At 42.4% G+C, this 27068-nt stretch overlaps 1 protein-coding gene across 2 annotated transcripts; it reads right to left on the reverse strand.

The window, feature by feature from the left end:
- Positions 1 to 26138, reverse strand: SRSF4 (serine and arginine rich splicing factor 4). Of its 2 annotated transcripts, none has more exons than XM_043909503.1 (6): positions 25800 to 26138; positions 9891 to 10033; positions 8889 to 9001; positions 5393 to 5607; positions 1748 to 1837; positions 1 to 1489 (listed from the first exon to the last, which is right to left on the reverse strand). In XM_043909503.1, exons 1-6 carry the CDS (start codon positions 25904 to 25906, stop codon positions 673 to 675), a joined length of 1485 nt encoding a protein of 494 aa, XP_043765438.1. In that variant the 5' UTR covers positions 25907 to 26138; the 3' UTR covers positions 1 to 672. The 2 variants fall into 2 exon arrangements, with proteins under 2 accessions (XP_043765438.1, XP_043765439.1); XM_043909504.1 differs by lacking the exon at positions 25800 to 26138 and adding an exon at positions 9414 to 9561 and having other exon boundaries at positions 9891 to 10032.
- Positions 26139 to 27068: the final 930 nt, after the last annotated feature.

Genomic DNA, 27068 nt, shown 5'->3' on the forward strand with positions numbered 1-27068 from the left:
TTTTGTCAAGCAAAAATAGTCTTTATTCAAATTTAATGGAAACAGGGGTCACTATACTTTGCAAGACGGGGAAAAATAAAATTAAAAAAAATTCTTTTCTTTTCTTTTTTTAATATAAAACAATATAATCACAATACCAGAATATGGAACTCTACAGTTTATTTCCTATGGGTTACTGCAGGTATCAATTTTCCTTGACTGTGCTTGCTATTCACAACTTTGTTAAGTCCAAAAATATGAAACCAAGGTGGTAGGAAACTTAAGACTTAGCACTTTCACTAAATGGCATACATCAAAGGGCATCAATTCAAGGGCAAAATGGTTGAACTCACCATACCTACCTATGACATCATTCCAGCCTTAAAGCCATCCAGGTTCTGAGCTCCCTGTAGGAAAGGCCAGGCCTGAAAGCCAAGGCATTTTGGATATTCTACCGTGGGCTATGAGTAAAAGGGGTTTTCAAAGAGAAGATTGTTTTCAGTCGAGCAGGAAGGCCTGGCCCCAGGAGGCTTTATGGAGAGGAAGCACTTAGATTTAACAATTGTAGACACACCATTAGGGGAGTTAAAAATGTACAGTAGTGACGTATGTTCTACTCCAACCACTTGTGCTACGGCTACCAAACATGTACAAAAAGACGTCTCGGGGAGTTCCAGCTGTGGCCGCGGCCAGTTAGGACCTCGAGTGAGACCTGGATCTAGACCGGGAGGGCGATCTGGACCCAGACCTGGACCGAGACTTGGACCGAGACCGGGTTTTTGAGGCGGACTTTGATCTGGAGCGTGATTCTGACGGAAGGTTTGGTTTCGATTTGGAATTGGACCTCGACCTGGACCGGGTCTCCTGATTGGCGCCGGCATCTTCACCCTCCCCTCGGCCTTCCCTCTGGCCAGACTCGGACTTGGCGCGTTCCCGCTCCTTGGAGCCTGAGCGGGAACGTGACCTGGACTGCGAGCGGTCAGCGTCTTCCTTCTTCTTCTTCTTGCTGCTGCTGCTGCTCCCGCCGCCGCTGCCTGACTTGCTGTCTCGCTTGCCGCTCCGTTTCCGGCTCCTCTCGCTCTTGCTGCGGCTCCGGCTGCGGCTGCGGCTCTCCTCCCGGCTCCTCTTCCTCCCCTTCCTCTTGTCCTTGCTTTTACTGCGGCTCCGGCTGCGGCTGCCCCCCTGGCTGCGGCTGCGGCTCTTGCGCAGGCTCTTCTCCTTGCTTCGGCTCCTGCTCGCGCTGCCCCGGGCCTCCTCCGCGCCCCTCTCCTGACTGCGGCTGCGGCTCTTGCTCTTGTGCCGGCTGGGGCTGCGGCTCTTGGACTTGCCGGCGCGGTCGCTGTTCTGCACCTTCTCCTCCGCCGGGTCTTTGCTCTTGCTGCGGCGCTTGTCGGCGCTGCGGCTGCGGCTGCGGCTCTTGTCCTTGCTGGGGCTGCGGCTCTTCTCCTTCTTGCTGCGGCTGCGACTCTGGCTGCGGCTTCGGCTCTTGCTCCGGGAACGGGAGCCTGACCTGGGGAGACACGGGGACAGGGACGCTGTGTGGGACTTCAAACGTCAGGCCCCGTCAGAGGAGACGGACTACAGCCATCTGTGGAGCTCTGCCCCACAAGGGAAGGCCCGGCTCGCTCTGGCCCAGGACTGCCTTCTGAACCCCCACGACTGCAGTCCTAGAACTAAGAAAACTGGCGTGAGGGGAGGCTGGGAACACAGTGAGCATCAGAGCGGGACGAGGTGCGGGTGGGCCCTGCATGAACCCCAGGACACCCACCTGGACCGGGACCTGCTCTTAGAGTGACTGCTCTTGCTGCTGCCGCTCCGGCTCCTGCTCTTCCGAGAATGTCTGCTCCGAGAGCGGGACCTAGGGGCGTAAATATGTACTTTTAATACTTGCTGACAAAACACCGAGTGAAAAGTCAATTAAGACATCTTTAACACGAATGACCCTGGCGGTTTCCAGACACAAAGTTGAAACCGAACTCTCTCCCACAATCTGGGCCCAGAGATAAGTCACCTGCAAAAACACTCCTCTAATCCTGAATCCCCGTCTCCCCCACACCTGCTGTTTTGCTGGGTTGCTTCCTTACTCCCACCAGAGGCCACTGTGCTTCACCAGCTCCTGGCACCAGAAACCACAGCCGTCCTGGACTTGCCTCCCTCCCTCCCCCTCTTCTGCACTGACTCTCCTCTTAATCTTCTCTACTTAACTACCTCTGCCGCCCCGACCCTGCCCAAGCCACCACCACTCCCTGCTACCACACAGACCCCTAACTGGCCTTCCTGCATACTCTCTGCCTTTCACTTAGTCATGCAATTCACTGAGACCAGAGAGCTGTTTTTAAAATCACAGCTGACTCTTGAAGAACCTGAGTTTGAACCGCATGGGTCTGCTTACATATGGGGTTTTCTTCAACAGGCATGGCCTGCAATACTATTCAGTATACAGGGATAGTCTGCGGTTAGTTGAATCCATGGGTGTGGGAACTCTGCATATGAATGGCTAGCGCCCCAACCCCCACTTGTTCAAGGGTCAACTGTACACTTCAAGTTTAAAAAACCTTTAGTACCAAGACTGTAGGCTATTGTTTCCTACCAAAAGAAACCAGGGTTCCTTGGGGAAAATGACCAGTTCTTTTGCAGGAAAAGCAAAGATGGGACATATCACCGTGACAGAAAGTGACTTTCAAAGATTTTTGGACGCTATTATCTATGAAAGAACTGCCCAAAGTGCTTAATCTGTATCTCAATCACATCCCTCTAGACTTAACTTCCAATTTATGGAAGTTCAGGAAATGAAGTATAAGTTCAACAATACAAAGAAAAACATAAATTCAGAATGTGGGGCAGTAGTCAAAAAAACAGACTAAGAAAAGTACATGTCACGGGGTGGGAGGCGGGATTGATACAGGCAGACGACTTCAGACTGAAGAGACCCAACAACTCCTTGCAACACATGACTGGATGGATCCTGGCCAGGAGAAAACAGGGCTCTAAGGACATCAATGAACAACTGGGGAAATCTGAATACAGCCTGGACATTAGATGACTTTATGGAATCACCATTAATGTCGTTAGGTTAGAAAATGTAAGTGTGGTTAATCTCATTCTTGGAGACACATTATTAAGTAGTTAGGGGTGAAGTGTTAATTTCTACAACTTCTCTTTAAATGGTACAGCAAAATAAATGCATAGGGTGTGTCTACAAACAGAGAAAGGCAAACTTTCAGTACTGTTGAAGCTACAAGGAGGGCACAAATGCTCATGAACTATTCTGTCAACATTTAATGTTTAAAAATGCTGTAATGAAAAATTTGGGTAAATATTTAGCAAAGCGCATTCACACAGAAATCAAACAAAACCAAAAAAGACACCGAAGCCAATTTGAAGGGCTTCCGATGACCAAAGACAGAATAATTTGAGCATAAAAAAATGACTGCAATGCATCAAACACTGAATATACAAAGATCCAAGAATTTATTCAAAATGATGCTAAACAAGCAATTTCATCACCACTTTTGGGTGTTGCTGGGCACATTCAATGTTCTGGAAATTGGTAAATAAATGTATCAACTTTTATTTTCCTTTTCTTATACAAATTTTTTGTTAGGGTGGTAGGAAAAGGGTGCAAGAGGGAAATCATCCCTCACAGAAATAATGCCTTTAAATGCACAAAGAATGAGAAAATTAGAAAGTCATCATGCTACAACTGCTACTGAATGGTGTGAGGCGATGATTATCAGCAGACACTGACACAGTGAGGTGGACTGCTGCAGAACTGCATAAAGGGCAGCTCACGCCGACAAATGTTACCATCATTCAAAGCGACACATCCAGACCCCACACAAGGGATGCAACAGAAGTACAAAGCATCTGCTCAAATCCTGGCCTTACCCTAAGTGACCTCAGGATCGAACCACAACATTATGGGAAACATGCGGGATAAGATAAAGGGATGTGTCTATCACCACCAGAAAAATACAATCTGAAAACTTTCAAACTGTGGAAAATCTTCAAAACAGAACACTGTTTCTTCCACAACTAAATGCATGGAGAATAAGGAGGGTGAAGGAGGAGATAGTTGTGATTTAAAGAACTGAGACACATATCATTTGATTGCAATGCGTAGACCTACTGGGATTCTAATATGAACCAACTACAAATATACACATGTATTTGAGGCAACTGGGGAAAGTTGAATACAGATGTGTTGTTGTGACATGGCTTCATGATTTTATTTAAAAGGTTAGATACCCACTGAAGTATTTATAGATGGAATGACAGGATGTCTACACTTGCCTTCAAACAGTGCAGCGGGATGGAGTGATGAAGCAAGACTGGCAAAATAAAAAGTACTGAAGCTGGATGGGCAATAAGTATAAGGGGGCTGAGGTTCATATTTTCTCTAATGCTTTATATATTTAATATTTTCCATAATTAAAAGTTAATAAACAAAATAACAAAACCTGGAAAGCTTAGATTAATGCCTTCCCACTGCTCTTAACCCTCAACCTGGCCTGTGGCTCAGCAGGAACTGGCTCTTTGCTGTCTCACAGCAAGCTGCTCTCCTCTGCTTTGCCCGTTCCCCCAACAGGGCCTTCAAAACACACTGTCTTCTTTGCTAAAAAGGCATTATCCCCTCTCTTTGCCCATCACGTTCAACACAATCTTTAGGGCTCAGTTTCTATGACATGTCCTCAGGGAAGCCTCTGGCATTGGGCTGTATACTTTTCCTTTAACATATTGAGCACGATGGTAATTATTTGCTCAATGCCCGTCATCTCCACTAGACTGAGTTTCAAGAGAGCATGGACTGTATCTGTCTGGTCCATCTGCATGAGCAGCTGTTGAATAAAACACAGTCTCCGTTCCTGAGTAGCTGGAGTATCTGGGAGAGTAACCAATGGGCCAGTGGTCATGTTGCCCCCAGTAATGGTATAATCTAGGGGACCCAGGAATAAATGCGAAAGGAGGTCACTGATACCTGCCTCAGAGAAAGGACTTTACTTCTATTTGTACTCATGACAAAAGTGTTCAAGAGTTTTACAAATAAACGTTCAGGTCAAAGTTCTGAGTTACTGAACCAGGCAGAACCACAGTGCTGAAGACTCCCACAGGACAATGAAAACGGATTACCTATGTGCTCTTTGGGGCTTCCCAGATGGGTCAACGTTAAAGAATCCACTTGCAATGCAGGAGATTCAAGTTTGACCCCTAGGTTGGGAGGATCCCTTGGAGAAGGAAATGGCAACCCACTCCAGTATTCTTGCCTGGGAAATCCCATGGACAGAGTCGTCTGGTGGGCTACAGTCCATGGGGTCACAAAGAGCAAAGAGTGGGACACGACTTAGCGACTAAACAACACGCGTTCATTAATGAATTTACAGGAAGCTGAAACACCTGAAGACATCAACAGTACCTTGAGTGACTCCGACTCCTGGAGTAGGACCTGCGTCTTCTGGAGCCAGGCTTGTCTTCAACTAATCTGATTTTTCTGCCATTGACTTCTGTTCCATCTAACTTTTCCAAAGCTCTTTTCATATCAGAGTAAGACACAAATTCAATCACCCCTTCGTTTTTGCGTCCCTTGTGGGCATCTGCATAAGTCACTTCTCCTGCCTGACGCATATAATCCTAAGAAAAACAAAATCCCGGAATAGGTTAAGACACATTTTATGAAAATACCTAACACAATCATCACCATCAAAGTTTTCCCTTGCCTTTAGGAAGATATGTCAGGTTTCTCAGAATGAGGTTGACCTTAAGTATTTCCAGCTATACACCAACTATTTACTGAGGTTCTTTAAAGCATCAGACATTAGGTGGGTAGTAGAGATAACAAATATTTAACTGTTCCTTTAAACTGTTTTGTTTGAATATAAAGTTTTGAATTTGCTGAATATAAAACTGAATATAAAATTTTTTAGTTAACTATCATTTCCCAATTTTTTTAGTGGTAGGTTCTCTGATTATAGAAGCTTTAGAAACTCAAGTTACTACATGTAAGTCAAGTCTTTTACATTTCATTATAAATTCTTATTGAAGACATGTATAGTTGTTGATAAATATCTAAGGTAAAATGTAAACAATATCATAATGGATTAGTAAAGACAAAAAGACAACAGAAGAGTGTTGTCCACCCCTGGCTTCTGTAATGACTACTGTAAGGCTCTTTGCTCCTTCTCTTTGAGGACTTAATATAATCTAATTAGTTGGCTGGAGAGAATACAACCAACACGCCAGATGAACACAGGAGATGTGATTAGTGTTTAAAAAGAAAACGAAATCTGGATAAATTTAAAACTTAGGGTCTTGTGGCCAATTTCCCCACGTTTGTTTATACATAATATATACCCCAAAATAACTATCTGTGGAATGAATACATAAATATCCCATAGCAATTCGTTTTGTTATTGCTTTCCTCTCCATATTTTACAAAGTTACCAACACTGAATATATGCTGTTTGATACTATTCCTTTGCTCATGGTGTCACAAAACGTATACATGTCTTAACATAAGCTACATTCTTCATAATTAGTGTGTCCAATACTTCCTAACTGTTGGGACTTTTAGTTTTTACATATAGTCTTTTGCTACTATTCATAATCTAGCAATGAACATCTTCATACAAAAATTTCTTTACTTCAACTGAATTATTTGCAGGAGTGGCGATTTTGGGCAAAAGGCACAAGGCCCATAAATCAATGATTTATCATCCAAACTGGGATACATCTTAAAGAGTAAGGAAAATGTTATTAAGTTATGCCACACCTGGGACTATCCTGGGCAAGCTGAGATACTGACATACTTCCAAGTTGTTAATAACAGCTCCTAACATATTGAATGTTGTTTGATAAGCAGGATTTAATTAACACAGTCCTATATACTGTCACATGAGGAAAATGAAATACAATACTGGAGCCCCTTATACAGAGTGAAGTAAGCCAGAAAGATAAAGAACATTACAGCATACTAACACATATATATGGAATTTAGAAAGATGGTAACGATAACCCTATATGCAAAACGGAAAAAGAGACACAGAAATACAGAACAGACTTTTGAACTCTGTGGGAGAATGTGAGGGTGGGATATTTCAAAAGAACAGCATGTATACTATTTATGGTGAAACAGATCACCAGCCCAGGTGGGATGCATGAGACAAGTGCTCGGGCCTGGTGCACTGGGAAGACCCAGAGGATCGGGTGGAGAGGGAGGTGGGAGGGGGGATTGGGATGGGGAATACGTGTAAATCTATGGCTGATTCATATCAATGTATGACAAAAAAAAAATAAATAAATAAAAATTAAAAAAAAAAAAAAAAGAGATATTAAGCAAACTGTTCAAGGTCTCAATATTAAGCGAAGGAGCTGGGATCTGAACCTAACAGCCAGACTTCAGAACGTAAATTCTTAGTACCACCCACTTTGTGGGTGAAACAACCAATGTTCATCTGAACACCACCACTGGGTAGCATGCACTTACACATTTTAAAAAGTGACAGTATTCCTTTCGCTTATTTTATTTTGCATTTTCTTGGTTAATAACTAGCATTTATTATGCCTGGAACCATTCCAATTTTTCATATAAAAATGCATTAGTTTTTTGTCACAACAGACATGAATATTAATCCTACTTTATAGTTCAGGAGTATGAGGCACAAGAGGAAAGTAAGTTGCTCAAGTAAAATAACCGCTAAGTGGCAGAGCTGGGATTCCATCCAGGCAGGTGGGCTCCTGAGTCCTGCTCTGAAGGCTCCCTTGACTTCCTAGGAGATCAGCTCAACTGCTCTCCTCTCCTGAGTTAAGCTGCCAAGCGCATGGAAGCGTAATACCAATTGTGGATGTTGGCTAGGCTCCATTTCAACCCCAAATGTGAAAGTCTTTCTAGTTTTAATTCACAATGTTCAATCCTAATTCTCAGAATACTGGAGTCATTTCTTCGGGGAACACAGTCTTGCTGGCAGACACTCAGTAAGGGCCCGCTGTAATACTAACAACCAACAGTGTGCTAGAAAAAAATACCAGCACGTGTTTTACTCCCAGCTCTTCCGCTAAGACCAGCTGTGAACTAACATTTCCTGCATCTCATCTTTGTCAGCTAAAGGCTGTTGAGAGCAATTAAAAAAAGAAAGAAAGAAAAAAAAAAGATGTGAAAGCACAGTGATAAGATTACCTGAATGTGACGGATTCCTAACTATGTTTTGCTAACCCTAAGAATACTCACTCATTTTGCTAGCGATGACTTGTTTAATAAGAAGTGAGATAGGAAACTCCAATCGTCCTTTACATTTGCCCTCCTAAAACCATTCAGATTAAGACACTACTAAATAAGGTTTTTTTCCCTTTTGAGATTAAAACTTTTTCAGGACAGGGAATCCCCTGGCTGTCCAGTGGTTAAGACTCAGGGCTTTCACTGCTGTGGGCCTAGATTCAATCCTCAGCAGGAATAGGGGAACTAAGATCCCACAAACCCTGTGGCCAAAAAAAATAGTAACAATGAACAAATTCGATGAAAAACAAATAAAACTTAAAAAAGGACATGAGTCAGATAGTTATTTTCACCAGTGAGGCTCTATGTTGGAAGCTGACACAAACTTGCATATTACAACTAATATTGCAGGAAACACTGTTAGTTGTAATTTTTTCTTTTATTAGGGCAAAACTACACTGTGTTCTCTCTGTAACATTCTCCATAGAGAAAACTTCATATAATATAGGTTGTCCCTGGCATGCCGGTCCTGTAACATACAGGATAGTGAGATTCTGACTGTGTTCCTGTGGAAACTTTAATTGGAAAATTTTAAGATACTTTGGGAAAGCTTTTTCGGTGTGCCTGGGCCTGTATAAAATGACCTCTTTCCCAACCTTAACTCCTGCCCAACTGTATCCCAGAAGGTTAACAGGGCCCAAACCTTTAGGTCTTGCCAGCTGCACCGACTTGACAAATTCTCCACAATAAGTCTGTATTCTGTGCGGGTGGGAGGGCCGTATTTATCTCGGCCACTTCTTCTATAACCATATCCACCTTTGGAAGGTTCAAATAGATGAGATTACTTCAGTGGAGGAAAAAGAAAAAACAACACAGCACACATTCCCCTTATTAAATATACCATCTACCCCCACCCCAAAGAGTATATGTATTTTAACTCTATCCCCACCCTTAATTCTAATCTAGATTAAAATAAGCAATCAGCTAACACAAAAATTTAATTTACAAAGTTGTAAGTATATATATTCATTAATACTTATATTTAAAAATAACATGCATAAATTACAAACTATTAACAATTTAGAAATAAGTAACCAAATTACTAAATCGGTTACTGGTGTTACTCACAGTGATTAAAGTTTTTGTGAATATTTTATATGGAAAAAAAAAGTGTTCAGGCACCTATTTCAGTTTAATCTCATCTGTGTCTAACCCTTGGGATCCTCACCACCCAGGTCTAATGGGGAAAGGTTGCGGTCGTCACATGGCTTCCTGTTTTTGGTCGGCCAAGGGCCACAATGGTTCAAAGAGCCACACATGGAAAGGTAACCCAAGGTCAGCAAATGGACAGGCAGTCATCTTAGCCTCAAAGGATTCTTTTAATTAAAACATTGAGGTCTTTGTTAAATCTATGTTAAACAATTGCATTACAGAGAAAAAAAAACAACAACACAAACACACATCATTAAACATATTTATAAAGTATTAAAACAAGAAATTTATGTCATTAATTTAATTAAAATTAAACATTATTAAAGATGTTTATTTGCAATTTTACATTTAAAAAGATACATCATTTATAAAACAAATGGCTTAAATAATCAATACATTTCAATGTAACATTAATTAATCAATTAATTAATTTAAAAATTAACATTTAATAACAGAGGCATGTCACCGATACAAATGCCCTTTAAATGCTTACTGCGTCCAGAACCGTAACTGCCATCTCGTCGTGGGCCGCGGGCATGCTCAACAATTACTCGCTCACCACAAAGGTCTTTGCCATTCAGTTCATAAACAGCATCATCTGCATCTCGCAGATCATCAAACTCCACAAACCCATATCTAGAAAAGAGCAAACAAAACCCTGGTTGGTACCATTCTGACACTCAGTTTCACTAACATTAAGAGAAAGCACTGAGGCTCATGCTTAGCAAAGGTCAGGCAGGTCTGGCAGACTACGGCTCGGCTTTCTCTTCCCTTTAGCTGAAACCATTCAGTTCTGTGTCCATGGGCACTGCAAAAGGGCAGGGAGATTTCTCAAGGTTGACTCCTGTATTTCTAGTCAGAGGCTGGCTAATATACAGATCATTTCTTCTGTTCCCCAAGTAGCTGGTGGCAAATGCAAAGACCTCCACAGGGATGCTTGGTATAAGGTGTTAAAATATGTAATCCTACAAGATTGAATATCTGCTCTTTCAAATCTGTAAAAACTCATCTTTTTAGCTTTAGCCTCAAAGTAGTACCTTAGAGAATAGTTAGACCTACATTCAGGCACTGTGTCTTAACTGTTAGATCATGTTTGGAGTAATAAGCCAAGTTAAAAAAAAAGTACTATAATTCTCCTCAGCGAAAGAAAAAAGCTTTTAAAGTCCCCTTTTCTCTACCTAAACGAGTCACAGGTGAATTGACTACTCTAAATACTACCAATGAAAAAAACTTGGAGCTATTCTCTTCTTCATGATATTACAAATTCATTTCCATGAGCTTTACAGGTAGGCTAAAATTCTCTAAAATCTATATACAACTGTGCAAACTTCTTTTACATAGTACTGCTAGGAATTTCCCAGCAAACAAACAGGTTTGGTGGTTTAACACACATCCAAAAGAAAACAACCCCCTATCCCAATCCTATTAATGCCTGCTGAAGGGAAAAACTTATAAAACCAAAATGCAAAATTTCTAAGATATTTAGAAGCAAGGTCAAACAAACGCCCTATGAACTATATTATCAATAAACTTAAGTTTGGTCTGATGTGGCTCTGAAAAGTCTAGCTTTGTGAGAACTGCCTATACTGAAAAACCAAAACCATCTTAATCATACAAGTTACAATCAACAGCTTTAAACTTTTAATAGAGCTATGTACACAGACACTGACTGGTGTTCCTCTGGGTTTAAACTACTGAAACTAAAAACAAGTTAAAAAACTTGCCAGAAGTTCATCCAGCCCGACCAAATTATTCCACTTCCTTTAGCAGGTAATGCTGTACTCAGCAACATGTTAAGAGAACCCAAACTGAGGAAGTCTTCCTTTACTAGAGAGTCTCTCAAGGTGACAATGTACAGCTAAAAACTTTGTTATGCTGAAATGTCTGTGAGTGGCATTCAAACCTCAAGAGCCACTGAAGCTCAATTTCATTAAAGAAAAGTAACATAGAAACACCCAGTGTTTAATGGGAAATGTTCTGCAATAACAGAATTCAGAAAACACCTGGCTCAACTTACGGATTATTAAGACTTTAAAAACATGGTTTCACACTTCCATAAGCTGGAATTGCCAAGCAGCTTAGTAAGAAAGATTTTGACCATGACTGTCATAGTTGATACAGCAAGTAAAACCTCTCCAAATCAGTAACTTACTATGTTAAAAAGTGCTTTATGATCATAAAAAATCTCTAACAGATAAAATACACTGCAGCTAGCTGCCTTTTCCCAAGTAGAGTGGGTCTTCAGGAAAGCTACACTATCACTCTTAGAGACAAAATTAAAGAGCTAATTAAAAAATTTTTTTCTACTTTGTTTTATTTCTAAATATATAATAAAACATCTCCTTGCCCCCAAAAGTACATTCCTTAATTTAACTGTCAAGACTGGTCACAGGTCTGCTTTGCCAACTTGCCCAGATGCCAAGTACAGAGGGATGAGAGAAAACATCCAACACGGGCATGAAGTGGCCTCCCCTCCCCTCTAAGCGTTCACACTGGCTCAGCACCATTCAATGCCCTTAACTCGTTTGATGTGATGTCAGAAGGACAACGGCTGATTTGTGAGGATTGTATAAAGACATCACAGAACACCTGTTTTCTTCAAAACAATTAGGGTTTACAACCACTTGGGAGTCAGAGAATGCAAAACCCCAAACCCTGCAAGTAACCTGAAACAGAAAGCCAGATGTGTGTTGACAAGTGATGCTCAGATCAGAACTCTGTGGCAGAGCATCGTCCCAGACTCCAGCATCACCCTGCGGACACTAAGAGCTCACCCTGCCCCCTGACGGAAGGTGACAGTCTGCTAAGTGGAGGCACAATTATCTAAAAAAAGATAATAATAATAATGCTCACAGTGATCAACCTTCCTCTGCAGCTGAGGCTGAAGCAAGGCATAGCTTCCCAATAAAACTTTTCTCTGAGGTGTAGGGACCCATTTGTGTTGTCAGAAGAAAATGACCCCTGCAGTTCTTCCCTAATATTTACTACACTTCTAAGAAGTCCCAACGAGCAGATTACTTAGTAGCCACATTTCGGGGATATCTTAGCCACTTACTAAAACAGCTAATTAAGATATAATTTATCCCACAGAAAAACCTTGGCTACTACTCTGTGAAAAGCCACAAAATCTAACTGTAACGTTTTAATGTGAAAGTCCAGTCCAAGGATTAAATCAGGACCTGTCACTCTTCTCTGTCACTTGACTTGCTGGGTGGGCCTGGAAGACTAAGTCAAATATCCTCCTGCACCATAAACCATGCCTGGTATGATTCCTGTTCTGTAAGCAAAGTAAAGATCAGATCAGTGTGGGGTTGCTTCCACCACATCACTGTTCGTGTAGATCTGTTTTACTGAAAGGATGACCTTACTTCATTCAGTAAGTGGAGTGAAGGAGTTCCCCAAATCAGGCAGAAGACTGGATAGCAACAATAAAATGGTACTTAATATTTATTAAGTAACTTCTGTACTAAACAATGTTACTTACTTAATAAACACAGTACCCAAGAACCAGGTGCCATTATCTGTTTTACAGATGAGGAAACTGAGGCACACTGCATTAAACAATGACAACAGCAGATGTCCAGACTGTGGCCTGACCTCAGAACTCCATTAAGACTGGAGCGGCAGGAACTGGCCTGGATTTTAGTCCGGGTTCCACTGCAAACCAATTCTGAAGGCATATCTAAACCATTTTATTTCTCTGAATCCTGGGAGTTACACTCCATCTCTCTCAGGTTTCTCCTAACATCAAAAGTAGGAAAGGTCAGTCCTCCTCTGGCTTAATGATGGGACAGAATTTTAGTTTTATTTAAATAGTTTGTCTCTGAATTAAATTTTTGTGCCTTTAAGAAAGTAAAGCTCTCCCTGGTAACATCAGAGAATCTTTCTAAATAGATCTTAAAATTCCTTTGTGCTTTGCAGCAAAAAAAACATGAAACTGATCTCCTCTCCCCTAAAGTACTCTCCTCATGAATTCTTTGCCAAAAGAGGGATACAAAATACACACACGCATGCATGCACACTATGAGCTGGCATGCGTGTACTTAAGTAGACATACCGCTAAAGTGACCTGTATATAAGCCTTATGGTCATAACCTAGCAGATAAATTTCTTAATTCTAGCTGCAGACATCCTTCCTCTTCTCTATTAAAAACAACCATCTTTCAGTAACTCTAGTATGAGAATGAAGATGAAGGAATTCGGGAGAATAAACCCATGACAAACTATAAAATCCCTCTAAGGCAGGGACTGATAAAAACAAACCAAAAAAACCCCATCCGTATGCCTCCTCTGGCTTGACTCTCAGATGTTACATCTGCCCTCTCTCTACGCTTGTGTAAAAGAACAGAAAGCCTGGCCTATCTATTAAATGCAAATCTTTCCAATTAAAAGAAAAATTCCTTTCTTCAGTGTTCCTCTACAACTGCCTTTCCCCAAACTGTTTTCCTCTAGATTATGTTTAATCCTGACAAATTTGGTCAAAAAATGAAGAAGAGGAATCCCTGTCATTTTCTAAGAAAAGCGGGCACCATGATTCTTACTGAATATTAACAGGTAATTGGGACACCACAAGCAAAAGCCTCTTTGAGTTATGTGGGCTGTTCTAAACCTCAGTCCATTCTTACATTACTGCCAATGCTCGGGTCTTCCCCATTCAACAGCTAACGGATTGCTCAGACTGTCAGAACTCTGAAATGCTAGAGCTGGAATGACATGCTTTTAAACTGAAGTACTCTAAGACTTCAGTTTTTGAAAAGTTAACCAGATTTTCACCTAAGAAAAATGACCACCCAAGGTTGGGATATTGCTGCACATCCCCTGATCCTAATAACCTACACCAGTGGTCCCCAATACCACTGTGTACGTCCTACTGAAGAGGCTGGGGAGTCTGCCTGACCCCTCTAGGGAGGGCTTAGGGCCACCTCTGTCTTCCAGACATCTTCCCTGAACAGGGGTGACTGAGGGGGTGCGCACCACCAGCTGACTGACGGGGAGTGGGGCTGGGGGGCGAGGGAAAGCAAGCCTCCATGCGTGTGCCTGCCCTCACCCGCCAGCGCTGCTTACCACGGGGCACGCCTTGGATGTTCTCTCTATAAGAAAAATTTGCCCCTTTCCACGGCGGATCTCTGCTCACCTTTGTCCTAAAACTGTGCCACATGCTTTTCTTTGTATGTGGACATGACAGTCCTCAGCCAACCATCAGCAGGATGTGAGTTTTGTTTTCCCAATGTGGTGAGCCATTCCCACATTCACTGGCAAGAACCGAACCTCCATGGCTGGTCAGGATTAGGGATGTTGCTGTAGCCAAGGAAAAATTTTCATCTGTTGAAGTTAACCCATGGGGTGGCTTGAACCCTGAAACTAGGGTCAAAAGCAATGTACTTTAAGGGCACAGCCCTTAAATCTACCCTGAAAGAAACGGCATTCAGTGAATAGGAATCAAAACAGCTCTTTCAAAGCACTCAGTGCTGGTCCTGTGCTTCAGCCAGTCTGTGTTCTGAGGTGCAAAAGGGGCACACTGACAGGACTGTAGTAAAAAACAGAAATTCTTGCTCTCTGCATAAAGTGCTGGGAAAACTGCAGAAAGGCACTTCTGCAGCCAACTCTCTAGTGCTCAGGTGAGGCCAACTCAGAAAGCTTGTGAGTGACAATTGTGTTACTATCCCCAGTACCAAAAGTCTGCAAAATTCCAGGGAAGCAGTGGTCAGGACCTCAAAGTAAAACTGACCAATGTCCCATTCACTGCCCTGGGTCAAGGATTATGGTTGCAATTTGACGACCCCAGTAACTGGGGGTTGTATGTAACCCACCACTAGGAGCTGCTACACACAAAGTGGGTTCCTGAGATCCTTTCTATCCTGAGACAGGAAGGAGGCTGCTCTGGGCATTCCGGCCTCCCTCTCTTTAGCCTCCGAGGAGGGAGGGCCATCACGGCCACCCGTGGAAGGTGGATGACTTACCCGTGCTCTCTGAGTGGCAGAGCTGGGGTGCGACTTCAGGGCTCACCAGTACCCAGTCTGGGGCTCTTTTCACGTCGGCACACTGGCAGTTCCCGCACACCAAGAGCTCTCTGCTTAGAGCTAGTGTGGATTCCTGGTCTGCAAACGTTGGCCACATCTCAGTCTGCACTTGATCTTTCCCCACCTTCAAAGAAGAAAACCTACCTCATGATTCCTCTCTTCTCGGTCCCCCGACCGTCAGATTCGCTCCTAACCCCCCTGTCATGGCCTCTGACTGCTCCCCTGGTGACCCACTCGGCACACTGCCCGTGCTACAGTGCGCTCACGCTGCTGGGCTCTCGGGGCGCGCTCTTCCTCTCTGGTAGACAAGGAAGGTCTCACCTCACTTCGCTCTAGAATGTGGCTACTTTTACTTAGTCAACTTGTCTGTTCACATGTAGCAGGGAAAGCCAGCTGCTGTATCATTCTTTTGCTCAGAGGTCTACACTGACTCCTAAAGGTTTTTCTTGATCCGTTCTCTAACTCTGGATTGCCTTGATTACACAAGGTGAAACAGAACCACTGTCTTCTGTAGACTTGAGAATGCTCTTCCATGAGTCCCAGAAACTTGCATTAGCACTTCTATTCAATTTTTTGTTTTACATGATAATGTTTTGGTGACCTTTCAAGCCTTGTTCTTTTTTTTCCTTTTCCACCAGATTTAACAGAACATAATGGAATTAAGTTTTAATCAAGGCAGAATTGACTAGGTCTCACCTATTTCTTTCAGTATTAAAATATAATTGTAACAGTAGAAAAATGTCAAGCCTTGTTCTTTTTCCTTTGTGCTTATCTTCTCATTTGATTATGAGCTCTTTAACAAATGCTAGTATCTAAATAGTGCCTGGCACAAGTAAATACGTCATCTATAATATTTCACTCATTCTTCATATGATATGTGAAGAATGCACTACTATTATTCCCATTTTGCAAAGAGAAAATGAGGCTGGGAGAGGTTAGGCAATTTGTACAGAGTCAAAGAGTTCCTAGGCAGCACAGCTGGACTAGAACCCAGGTCCATCTGACTCCAAAACCCAAGCTCTACCACAAGGTCACACTGCCTTTGTAAAGGCAGGTATTTCTTCTCTCCCACAGTCCTGAGTTTAATTCTTTCAAATTCAACAAATGCTGCTGCTTGGCTTGATAATCTAATCTCAGATAAGCCAGGCTGTATTAACATTTTTTTTTGGATACAGTCGGGTAAATTCTCCAGAGCAAAAAAGAAACTGATGATGGGGCAGGTGAAGAACCTCTAAGCTTGGGGTATGTGACAACCAGGTTACTTTCACTCCTCTTTTGGTTCCCATTAGCCAGTGTCAGCCATCTGGTCCTTCCGAAAACATGTGTGGGTTCAGAACATAACAGACTAGAAGAATAGAGGAAAAATAAGATTATTCTGTGCAGTCCCCATTCTGGAGGCCCCATATTAACCCCTGGAATCGGTCTTTGGTTTTAAGGCTCAGCAAAAATTAGACCAGCATAGAGATGATGGAAAGTTGGGCCTAGAGGTGGTAAATGTGAATGGATATTGACAGTATTATGTACTTAAGGATGCATTTAGTTTTGTAAGGAATGGTGACTGGGACCAAAAAATATAAGCATGAATGGTGTGGGAAAAAAACAGACCAGAAATCAAAGAATATGATAAGGTTTACAGACTTTCAATTAAACAAATGACTATAGCAGCAACTAGAAAAATACTTTGCAGATGAAAGGCATCTATAATTTAACTCCAAACCAGTTTTTTTTTCTTCCAAACCACTATTAACATGACTATTCTAGCCCACCTCTTTCCCTTTGCATATAATAATAATATATTATTATTCCCTATAATAATGTTGACAACTCTGAGCTTTACTGATAATCTCACAGATGAAGAAATGAAAACTTAAAGCAGTTAAATAAAGGCTACCCAATATCTGGGATTCTTTAGACCTAGGTCCTCACCTAAAATCAACACTCCATTGCCATGTTCTCTTGTCTCCACGTCAGTGGAAAGAAGTGCTCCAAAGAGCAAACAGTTTGAGAAATATAAGCTATAGCACAGAAAATCAGCCACATCAAATGTGTTGTGGAAGACTAATGTCTACATGAATATTAGCATCTTATGAGAAATATTAAATGACAAGGAATTTCTGCATCTGATGTGTATGATACTGATAAGTTGTGAACATCCTCTAAGCTACTAGTGGAACCAAACCTATATGTCAATTATTAAAATTTCAACACCAGTCAAGGAATATACAGAAAGATAATAAGTCATTAAGAAGACACCAGCCCATCTCTGAGAGAATATTCACATACTGGAGTGAGAAAAAGAGAACAGAAATAATCATTATTCTAAAAACTAAGTGATAATACAAAATTCCTTCAGAAAGCAGGAGGAAGAGGGGAATCTATAACCAAATTCAAATCTAGTTTTACTGTGCAACCAGTCTACGAGCTTATTTACCATTTTTTTCCAACTATCCAAAACTATTTCAAAAATGAACTAAGAAAATTCACTTTCACTATGCAGTTACCATATTCCTACCCTATAAAATGGGACTAACGCTAGAAAGCAACATACTTGTAAATAGTTTGTGGATCAATCTATCACAACCATAAACCGTGTCATAATGACATGTATCACTGCGACCTTTAAAGTCAACAGGGCTCCTTTCTTTAAAGGAGGGTAAACAATTACATCTGCATGCATTTCAATTTCCTGACACTTATCAACATTAAGGGTAAATGAAATTAAGAAGTCTCAAAAGAGGTCAACTATTCTCTGATGGGGCTTCCCTAATAACTGAGTTGGTAAAGATCTGCCTGTAATGCAGGAGACGCTAGTTCGATTCCTGGGTTGGGAAGATCCACTGGAGAAGGGATAGGCTACCCACTCCAGTGTTCGTGGGCCTCCCTTGTGGCTCAGCTGGTAAAGAGTCCGCCTGCCATGCGGGAGACCTGGGTTCGACCCCTGGGTTGGGAAGATCCCCTGGAGAAGGGAAAGGCTACCACTCCAGTATTCTAGCCTGGAGAATTCCATGAACTGTATAGTTCACGGGGTCACAAAGAGTCAGACACGACTGAGAGACTAACTTTATTCTCTGATGACACACTTGAAGTTCATGAAGACTCAATCACAAATTAAAAACAATTAAAAAAACTCAAAGAGATGAAAAGTCATACTGCTGATTTAGAAAACTCTTGGAATGGAAGATAGAATCACTGTTACTTGCAGTTAATGAAACAAAGGTGTACACTCAGCAGACAACACTATCTGGATCCACACCAAAGCTACAAACAAAACCAGTTTGTACTTACCTCTAAACGACACTACAAGCAGGGTGACAGACGTTAAAGCCTCTGAGGTTATGCCTCTTGGGACCATCTTGGCTCTTTCCACGTCCCTCATAACCGCCTCACAGTCTCTGTTTGTTTTGGGTTAAAGATGCCATTCCCCATGCTACCTTAGGGATGCCTTTCCCGTGAAAATTATTTAATTCACTTAATATTTTAATGTATGTTTCACATTCCTTAAACATTAATGGATCAACAGCTTCGTTTCATCCACAAGAAGCAACTTTTCTCAAAGTCAGTTCTTCTGGTCTGTGGTTCCTGACCCCCTTGCCCAAGCCTCCTGCTCACCTCTTTCCCTCCAGTCCTCCCACCCACCTCTAGGTCTTGGAGGCCAGTGTTCATGAAGGCCTGCTTCTGGCATCCAGGCACAAGACATGGTTGGGGACCCTGGCGGAGGGCCCTGAGTGCTTCTTCAGGAATGCAGAGGTGCTATTTTAGGACCTCCAGACTTTCATCTCAACATACAGCAAAAGTCATATGGGGCATTTCCTCAAAACACAGGCATGCAAATCCAGGGCACAATCTACCCCTCACCTCCAGGATACTCCAAGACCAGACAGCCCTAGCAATGACAACACAACAGAGACTGTTTACTCCTTTTACCTGCACAAAATCCTACCCTGGTTCTCAGCCATCACAAAGCTGACACCACCCTTAAGCTCTTCAAACAGCAGCCTGAGGAGAATCAGGAGCAGTCTCTGCCCGGGGCCAATGTCATTAAAACAAATCAAAGCACCAATCTCACTTTGGGCAGTAACATGTCAGTCTGCTGGAAGCCTGTGCAGAGACTAAGGGCTTCTGGGGGTGGAACCTGAACTGCCTTCTCACCCCTGGAGGCAAGGCCCCAAAGGACAGGACTGAACTGTCTGGAAAGAAACCACATGAGGGCAGCTTTGACCTATACCACCCATGCTGTACCTGGTATGTGCGTAAAGAAGATCTTCAGTTTCTAGAGTTGTCAGTAACTCATTTTGTGACCTTGGACCAGCCACTCTCAATTCCTGTGCCTCAGTTTCCCTATCAGTACAAACTAGAGATAACGCTTGTTTATTTTAAAATTTCAGTGTTAACTTACAAATTCATAAATACTATCCCCAAGAGTATTCTCTCAGATGCTTTGAGCATCTTTCTTTTGAGGAACTCAAGATACAATCTTGTTTAGACTACTTGGAAGAATCAAAAAATCCCGGGAACCCAACCACATTTTATCTAGTCTATATCCTGTGCCTACCTTTTAAGAAGGGAAGAACATTTCACGTGGCCCTTTTATTCATTTGATACCTCAATCAGGAAAGGAGGAGCAAGCTATCAAAGTGAGAATAAAGATTTAAGATGACTTGGACAGATTACTATAGACGATGTTTATTCTTTTCACAAACTGACTGGGAAACCAGGAACATGAAGTGGAAGTCTCAAGCCAGGGCAGTTTAAGGTGGTAGGTAACATTCGGTCAAATCACAGCATGGTATGATTTCTTGGCACTGACTCTTTACAACGACAGAAATTTAAAAAGTACCCATGGCTTAAGGGGAAAAAAAAGACAACATACTTAGTATATATTTTTTTGGAGGTATGTTGACTTCAGCAAGACGTCAGTACAAAAACAACTTGGTCACATTTGTAATTTCTTATTCGTTTAAGAAAAGCTCTTGGTAAGACACCTGAAACCATCTCACCTGTTAAACTAACAAAGACTAAACAACACAACTGCTCAGTGCTGATGAGCCGCCAGGACGGGGGAGCTCACGTGCTGCAGGCACAAGCGTCACTGGTGCAGCTTTGCTGGACACTTATTTGGCTATACCCCTGGGGAGCTTTCAGTGTTCACTCCTGCCGTGACATGCATTTTACTTCACAGAACCTGTTCTAAGGAATGATTAAAAATGTAAACAAAGTTTTATGCACATGACATCCATCACAAGGTTATACACAACAGCAGGAATTTAGAGACAACCTAGGAAGAATGCTTGGGTAAAGCATGATTCAGCCATACAATGGATTTTATGTAGCCACTAAATGAAGTTTATGAGAAAAACTTTAATGTAACAGAAAAAAATATGTGAGAAAAATTAAGCAGACAAAGAGGGACATAAAATTGCACATAAAACCTTGTCTATGTTAAAAGGATTCTTAATGATAACTTCTACTTTGTGCTTTTGGTATTGTCTAAACTATCTACAACGAACCTGTATTTATTTTCTAGTCAGTCAAAAAGTTACTTTTCTTTAAAAGTTCTTCAATCTGTTATGCTTGGTAAGCTAAATGGATAAGGCTTAAAGGCTGCAAGATAACTTCCTAACACATATATTTGGATATTCTAATTTAAAAAGTCATAATATTAAAACATTATGGTAAAGAGTAAGTTCAGGAAAAGGAACTCTTAAATACGGCAAGTGAAAATATAAATAATATGGAAACCAAAAGGCAGCCAAAGTTCAAAATGCATGTAATCAGCTCTTCACATCTGTGGCTGATAGAACCTGTGGGTGTGGGGAGCGGACTACCGGACCTAGGCATCCACAGACTTGGGTATCTGCAGCGGGTCCCAGAACCAATCCTGTGAGTATACTGAGGGACAATGGTATACACTCTGTCTCCAAAGTCCATTTTCAGGAATCTGCCCTAAGATTTACATAAAGGATATTTGCCGTATTTATACGGCAGATATTTATATATGTACAAAATAGTGGAAGACCAAAGACAATCACCTTGTCGTACAACTTGGTTTTGCTTATGTACATTATATTAAACAGTATTTACATTCGGGAGTACTATGTACCGCTTAAGAACTAGGTTGCAGGAGATCACTCAATGACAAAGCAGAGGATCAGACTGTTAGGTAGCAGCAGGTTACGAAACAGAACATGACAGTATGAATCCAAGTTTGTGAAAAAGGGAGGTGAGGAGGCTGAAGAAGTGCATGCAAGAAAAGGCAAAGTCTAAGTGGAGACAGTGTCACTTTTAATTTTTTGTCCTCTGTATTTTAAAAATTGTACAATATGAAAAAATTTTAACCAGAAATAAAACAGTATTTTGAAATGTCATACAAATTAAGTATGGGCTTTTTTTTCTGGGGGTGGGGGTGGGGGTGGGGCATGCCTCACAGCTTGCAGGATCTTAGTTCCCTGACCAGGGACTGAACCCAGGCCCTCAGCAGTGAAAGCGCTGAGTCCTAACCACTGGACTGCCAGGGAATTCCCAAGAATGGGTTTTAAATAACAAACTAACATTTCAATTAGCCAGAAACCAGTAACTCTGAATAGCAATTATATTTTCCTTATTGTCTCTTTAAAAAACAAGAAGAAAAACAAGCTCTCATCAAGGATTCAGTCAAAAAAGAACATCCCTGTGTAGGTTCTGGGGTTGGCAGAGATTCCATCCCAGTATCTCAGGATACCAACAATGCCCTACAGTTCGTCCTCAGGGACGAACAGAAAAACGATGCAACTCACTGAAAGCCTTAATACATTTAAAAAATTAACTAAGGTATCTTCTACTTGAAGGAATTTTAAGCAAAGGGTGAAAACAAAAAACTTCTTGGTAATACTTAAGATATCATGAAAATCCAATTACACCTCTGTAAATTCTGGCTGTTCAGTTTCACTGTATTATGAAACACAGATTCTGAAATTTATAGCAAAGTTTCCCTGGAGAGTTTTAATTCACACATTTAACCAACTAAAAAAAATCAACCCCCCCCAACTCCTCAATGGTTTGGGGGTTTACATGTCCAGCTGCTAGGCAAATAAAATAATCCTAGAATATGATCTGTCTCATTCACCAACTAAAATATGGAAAAATTAAAATAGAAAGATCTATGAGCAAGACTACAATATTGTGTGGCAAAATACTGTATTAAAAAACCATCTACATTTTACATGAAAAAAATAAAAGTGACTAACAAAAAAGAAAGTTCACAGAATCCACAAATAATCAAAGACAGCAAAAGTTACCACAGAGCTGGAAGGCTATAACAGGTGCTAATATTGTTGCTTCCTTGACCCCTGGTCCCCCAGTGCTCCTGCTGGAGTCAGTGTGGCACATACAGATGAAGGAGACCAGAGGGGATCTGGAGAGGCCTATATGGTCGTGGGAGATTTACAGCACGTGTTCGTGGTCCCAAACTGAACCATCTTTCCAGGAGTTCTCTAAAACAAAGGCAATCTAGATTAGGGTTACCTGGTACAATAAAAGCTGGCAATGCACTCCTGTATACATCTGCCTTCTCCTGATCCCAAGAGGGTCCATAAAATGTTCTCCTGGATACTAAATCTCCTCTGGAGAGTTCATCTGTTTCCTTGTTTGGTCAACCTTTCTATTTATACCATTGTGTTATGCCTATTTAATTCTGAACTTTACACACAGTCCTTCAGCTCAACTTATCTACTGTCTACTGATAAATCTCACTTCTACAAGTTTCTAACTTTTCAGCAATCTTCAAAGCCCTAACCATCCAAATTCTGCTTTTCAGTTTCAGAGATACTAATAGTCACAATCCAGATGTGTTAAAAATGATTCTTAAGGCGCTCTATTATGCTTCCTAGTTTTCAGGACTATAAATTTACACATGTTCCTAAATTATGCCATCCTTTTAAACTCCTCTGCACTACTGCCATCTAATCTAGTCAATTTGTGTTTCAGTCTATCTACTTTGTTCAGAACTCATTTTCTCTGCAATGATTCCTGAATGCTGCCAGGAGGTGCACCAGTTTGGTGTCTGTCACACCTGCCTTCAAATCCCTAAAAGGACTTCCCATTCCTCATTCCTTTGACTTTCAACCACAGATTTCATGCATACCATGGTTTAGCTGCACAACTGCAAAAATGAATAGTTTCCCTTAGAAACCCATGTATATATGGTCCTGGAAGGAGCAGTAGTTCTTCCTCTTATATCACCATTTCTCAGGTTGCTCAATTATTCCCTCCAGAGCACATGCTTTTGAATGTTTAGTGTAAAACATTATAGTTGTTTCTGATTTATGTTGTTAAACTTCTAGATCATTTGTGAGACTCATCCAATACTTAACTGTATTTCAATATTCTTCCTCATTTAACCATCACCAGTTAGGACATACACTATTCCCAGACACTTCACTTCAAGACCCCGTCAATCCATACTTCAAAGCCTATTTCAAACAAACCACTCCAAGTTTCACTTTCTGAGTTTAAACAGACCAAGCATTTCTTAATTCAAATGCAGGCACTTAATTTACTCAAGAGTAGAACTGTTTTTCTGCCTCCTCTCTTCATTTAGCACATCAACAGCCATCTTGGTGGTTATCAACATATTTCATTAATTAGTTTCCATTAATTATTTTCCCATTAGTTTCAACATCATTTCTTGCTATCACTTGAGTAAACTTAGAGAAAAGATCTCACCAAATATGGTTTCATGTTACTAAACACTTAACAAGCTGTCTCCTTATGATCATGGTCAGACCCCTTTGATTATAGACACCATTTACAGCTACAAGCCAAATGCTTTACAATTCTTATCTCTACTCTTCCTTTTCCTGGTGGATGAGGAAACTCAGAATCAGAGAAGTAACTTGCTCATAGAAAGTAAGTGGTTTAGATAGGATTTGATCCAGGCCTGTCTGCTTTCAAACCCCATGCTTTCCCCAAAATTTAATTAGTCTGTCAACTTGGCTGGGCTCCGAAGAAAACTGGGGGTTTGAACTTAATCATTCAGACACATATTTATCACAGTAACAACCCCCTGCCCAATTTAAGAGTTGAAAGCTCTAATGTACAAAATGAAGAATGTCCTAAGCCTTCTACTTGGAAAGAAATTAGCATTCATAATGAACACTTGATGGAGGACATTTCCGTTAATAAGAAGGTGATTCTTCCTAACAATCAATTTGAAATGACTTTTTAAACCCAGCCAACAGTTTGAGTACATTCTAGCTTCCGATTTTTCCCCAATATTCAATGAAAACTTCATAAACCTCTCAAGTGTTAGCTGCTAGTATTACTTTGGGGAATAAACTCTAGTCATGTCAGACCTGTTGCAGAGTAGGTCTTAAAAAGGAGGGGTGGGGAGCCAACAGTTCTTCTAATATCCAAGGTTTAGTACCCTAAAATATTTCCCCTACTCCTTTTTTTAATATCCGTGTCTTTGAAGTCCTGACATTTCCTGGTTCTCAGTTTTCCCTGTTGAATATCTTCTCCAGTCCTGACTCATCTGTTATCCCTGAAACTTGTAGCTCCTGTGGGCCCTGTTCTACCATGGTAGATCAGGAATACAAGTAACAGACCATAGCCGGGTAGGAAGTCTGCAATTTTCTAACTATAGGTCTCCGTCTACATCAACGAGTTGACAACTCATGGTGGCCACTATTCTCCAACAAATTCGACAACCTCAGAGCAATTTCCTGGCAAGCCGAGGAACGGAAACCCCAGCATGGAAACCGTACGCAGTCTTAAAAGATAGCTGGCTAAGACTTTTAATTTACCCTTGTAGAGGGAACGGTGAAGGCTTTCAGAACCGCAAGCCGATACTTTTGAAACCGTCCCTAGACTATTCAAACCAGTCTCCCGCCCAAAAAAAGAATAGCACATGGCAAGTCTAAAAAAAAAGAAGTGTGGGGGGGGTCCCTTCAGAGCTCCCGTCCCTGGGAGAGATGCGCTGTGACCATCTGACCCAGTAAACTGGGGAAGAGGTGAAAAGGAAGCAGGAAATCTGTTTCCAGCAACCCTCAGAGCGGGAAAGGTCGGTCTCTGCTGGAGACGAACCAGGTCCCGAGAGGGAAAAACCCAGGCCGCCCTGGAGCTGTGTGCTCTCCCGCCCGCAGCCCAATCCCACTCGGGTTTTCCTTCCCCCCTGTCCCACTCAGCGGCTCACCATCGCTCCCATTATCCCTCCGCCACCCCCACCCGCGCAGGCGCAGTGGGAACTGGGGCCTACCCGCGCCCCCGAGGCGCCGCTACTATGGCGGAGCCGGAGATGGCCAGTAGCAGCTCCTAGTGGGGCAGGCGTCCGTCTCCCGTCCCCGCGGCCTCCCGCCACCGCCGGGGCCCCGTCCCCACACAGCAGGCCCCTCTTCAGTCCTCCTCACCCGTTCTTCAGATCCACCTCCAGGATCTTCCCATAGCCCTTAAAGAAGCGCTCCACATCGCGCTCCCGGGCCTGGTAGCTCAGGCGGCCGATGTACACCCGTGGCATCCCGGCAACGGCGGCGGCTACTTGGCCCGGCCCCAGCCCCCCTTAGGCGGCGGCCGGCGAAGCGAGAGCGCGGCGACGGCGGCGGCGGCGGCAACGGGCGGGCGGCGGGACGGACGTAGCCGAACCCGGTGACGTACGCGAGCACGTAGCTCGCGAGCACGCGCCTCCCGCCTCCCCGCAGGCGGAGGGTAACGGGAGGGAGAGAGCGCGTTCGCTTCCCGCCCGGCCAGGGACGGGGGCGGGGCCTGCCCGGGGGCGCGCCGGCGCGGGGCGGGGCCAGGTGATCGACAGGAGGTGCGGGCGGGTGCGTGGGCCGTCAATCCCCAGTTCTCTCGCGAGCTTGGCGCGCAGCGTACCCCGCTGGCTTCGCCACTTCCCCCGGAAGCGTCCATGCCTCCCTCCACAGTCCTGCCAGCATTTCTGCTTTTGTCCTTTGCACCGGGAGTGGCTTCGACTTTTCGAGCAGGAGATTTGGAATTAAACCTGGCTTCTAATCATCTAAATATCCGTGACCATGGGCTCATTACGCGCCTCCTCGTTGAGCCCCGTTTGTTTTCTAAAGGGGATAGTAACTGCAACCCTCCAGAGTTGTTCTGAGAAGGATAGGGCATCTCAGCACATCATAAGTGCCCAATAAAGTAACAGCAGTATTATTTTAAAAATAGGACTTTTTTTAATGAAAGCAACGTGGAAAGTGAAGAAGGTTGGAACTATGGAGCTAGATTAGGCGTGACATTGGCTACATTACTGGACCAACTTAATCGATTTTCTAACTTGTAAAATTAGAATAATTTATCCCATCTCAGTGGACTACCAGGGTGTATGTGAAAAGTGTATGTGAAAGAGCTTAGAACAGTATCTGGAACGTGGTAGAAGCTCGATAAACATTGGGTCCCTTTTCACTAATCCAATTTACCTAGAACCACAAAGAAGTTTTGTTTCTTTACTATTTTATTTACTTTAAAAATTATATGTTGAACGGATAATTCATTAACTGGTTCAAATGGTATAGAGTGAAAACCCTTAACCAGTTCTGACCTCTGGTGGCCTAGAGGCAATGCAATCCGTTAGTAAATATCCTCTTAGAGCTCTTTTACACATACAAAGTAAATGATGGTGTACTATACATACAGTTCTGCACTTAATAGACTGATAATTTGAA

This window comes from Cervus elaphus, chromosome 8 (genome assembly GCF_910594005.1).
Source record: "Cervus elaphus chromosome 8, mCerEla1.1, whole genome shotgun sequence".
Classification (NCBI taxonomy): Eukaryota; Metazoa; Chordata; class Mammalia; order Artiodactyla; family Cervidae; genus Cervus; species Cervus elaphus.

Excerpts from the sequence above, each read along its gene's own strand:
- SRSF4 (XM_043909503.1), bottom strand. The coding sequence starts at position 25,906 with ATGCCACGGGTGTACATCGGCCGCCTGAGCTACCAGGCCCGGGAGCGC. Across the intron at positions 10,034-25,799 it reads GAGGTGGATCTGAAGAACGG|ATATGGGTTTGTGGAGTTTG; the intron begins GTGAGGAGGACT and ends GCTCTTTTCTAG. Across the intron at positions 1,838-5,392 it reads AGGAGTCGGAGTCACTCAAG|GTCCCGCTCTCGGAGCAGAC; the intron begins GTACTGTTGATG and ends TTACGCCCCTAG.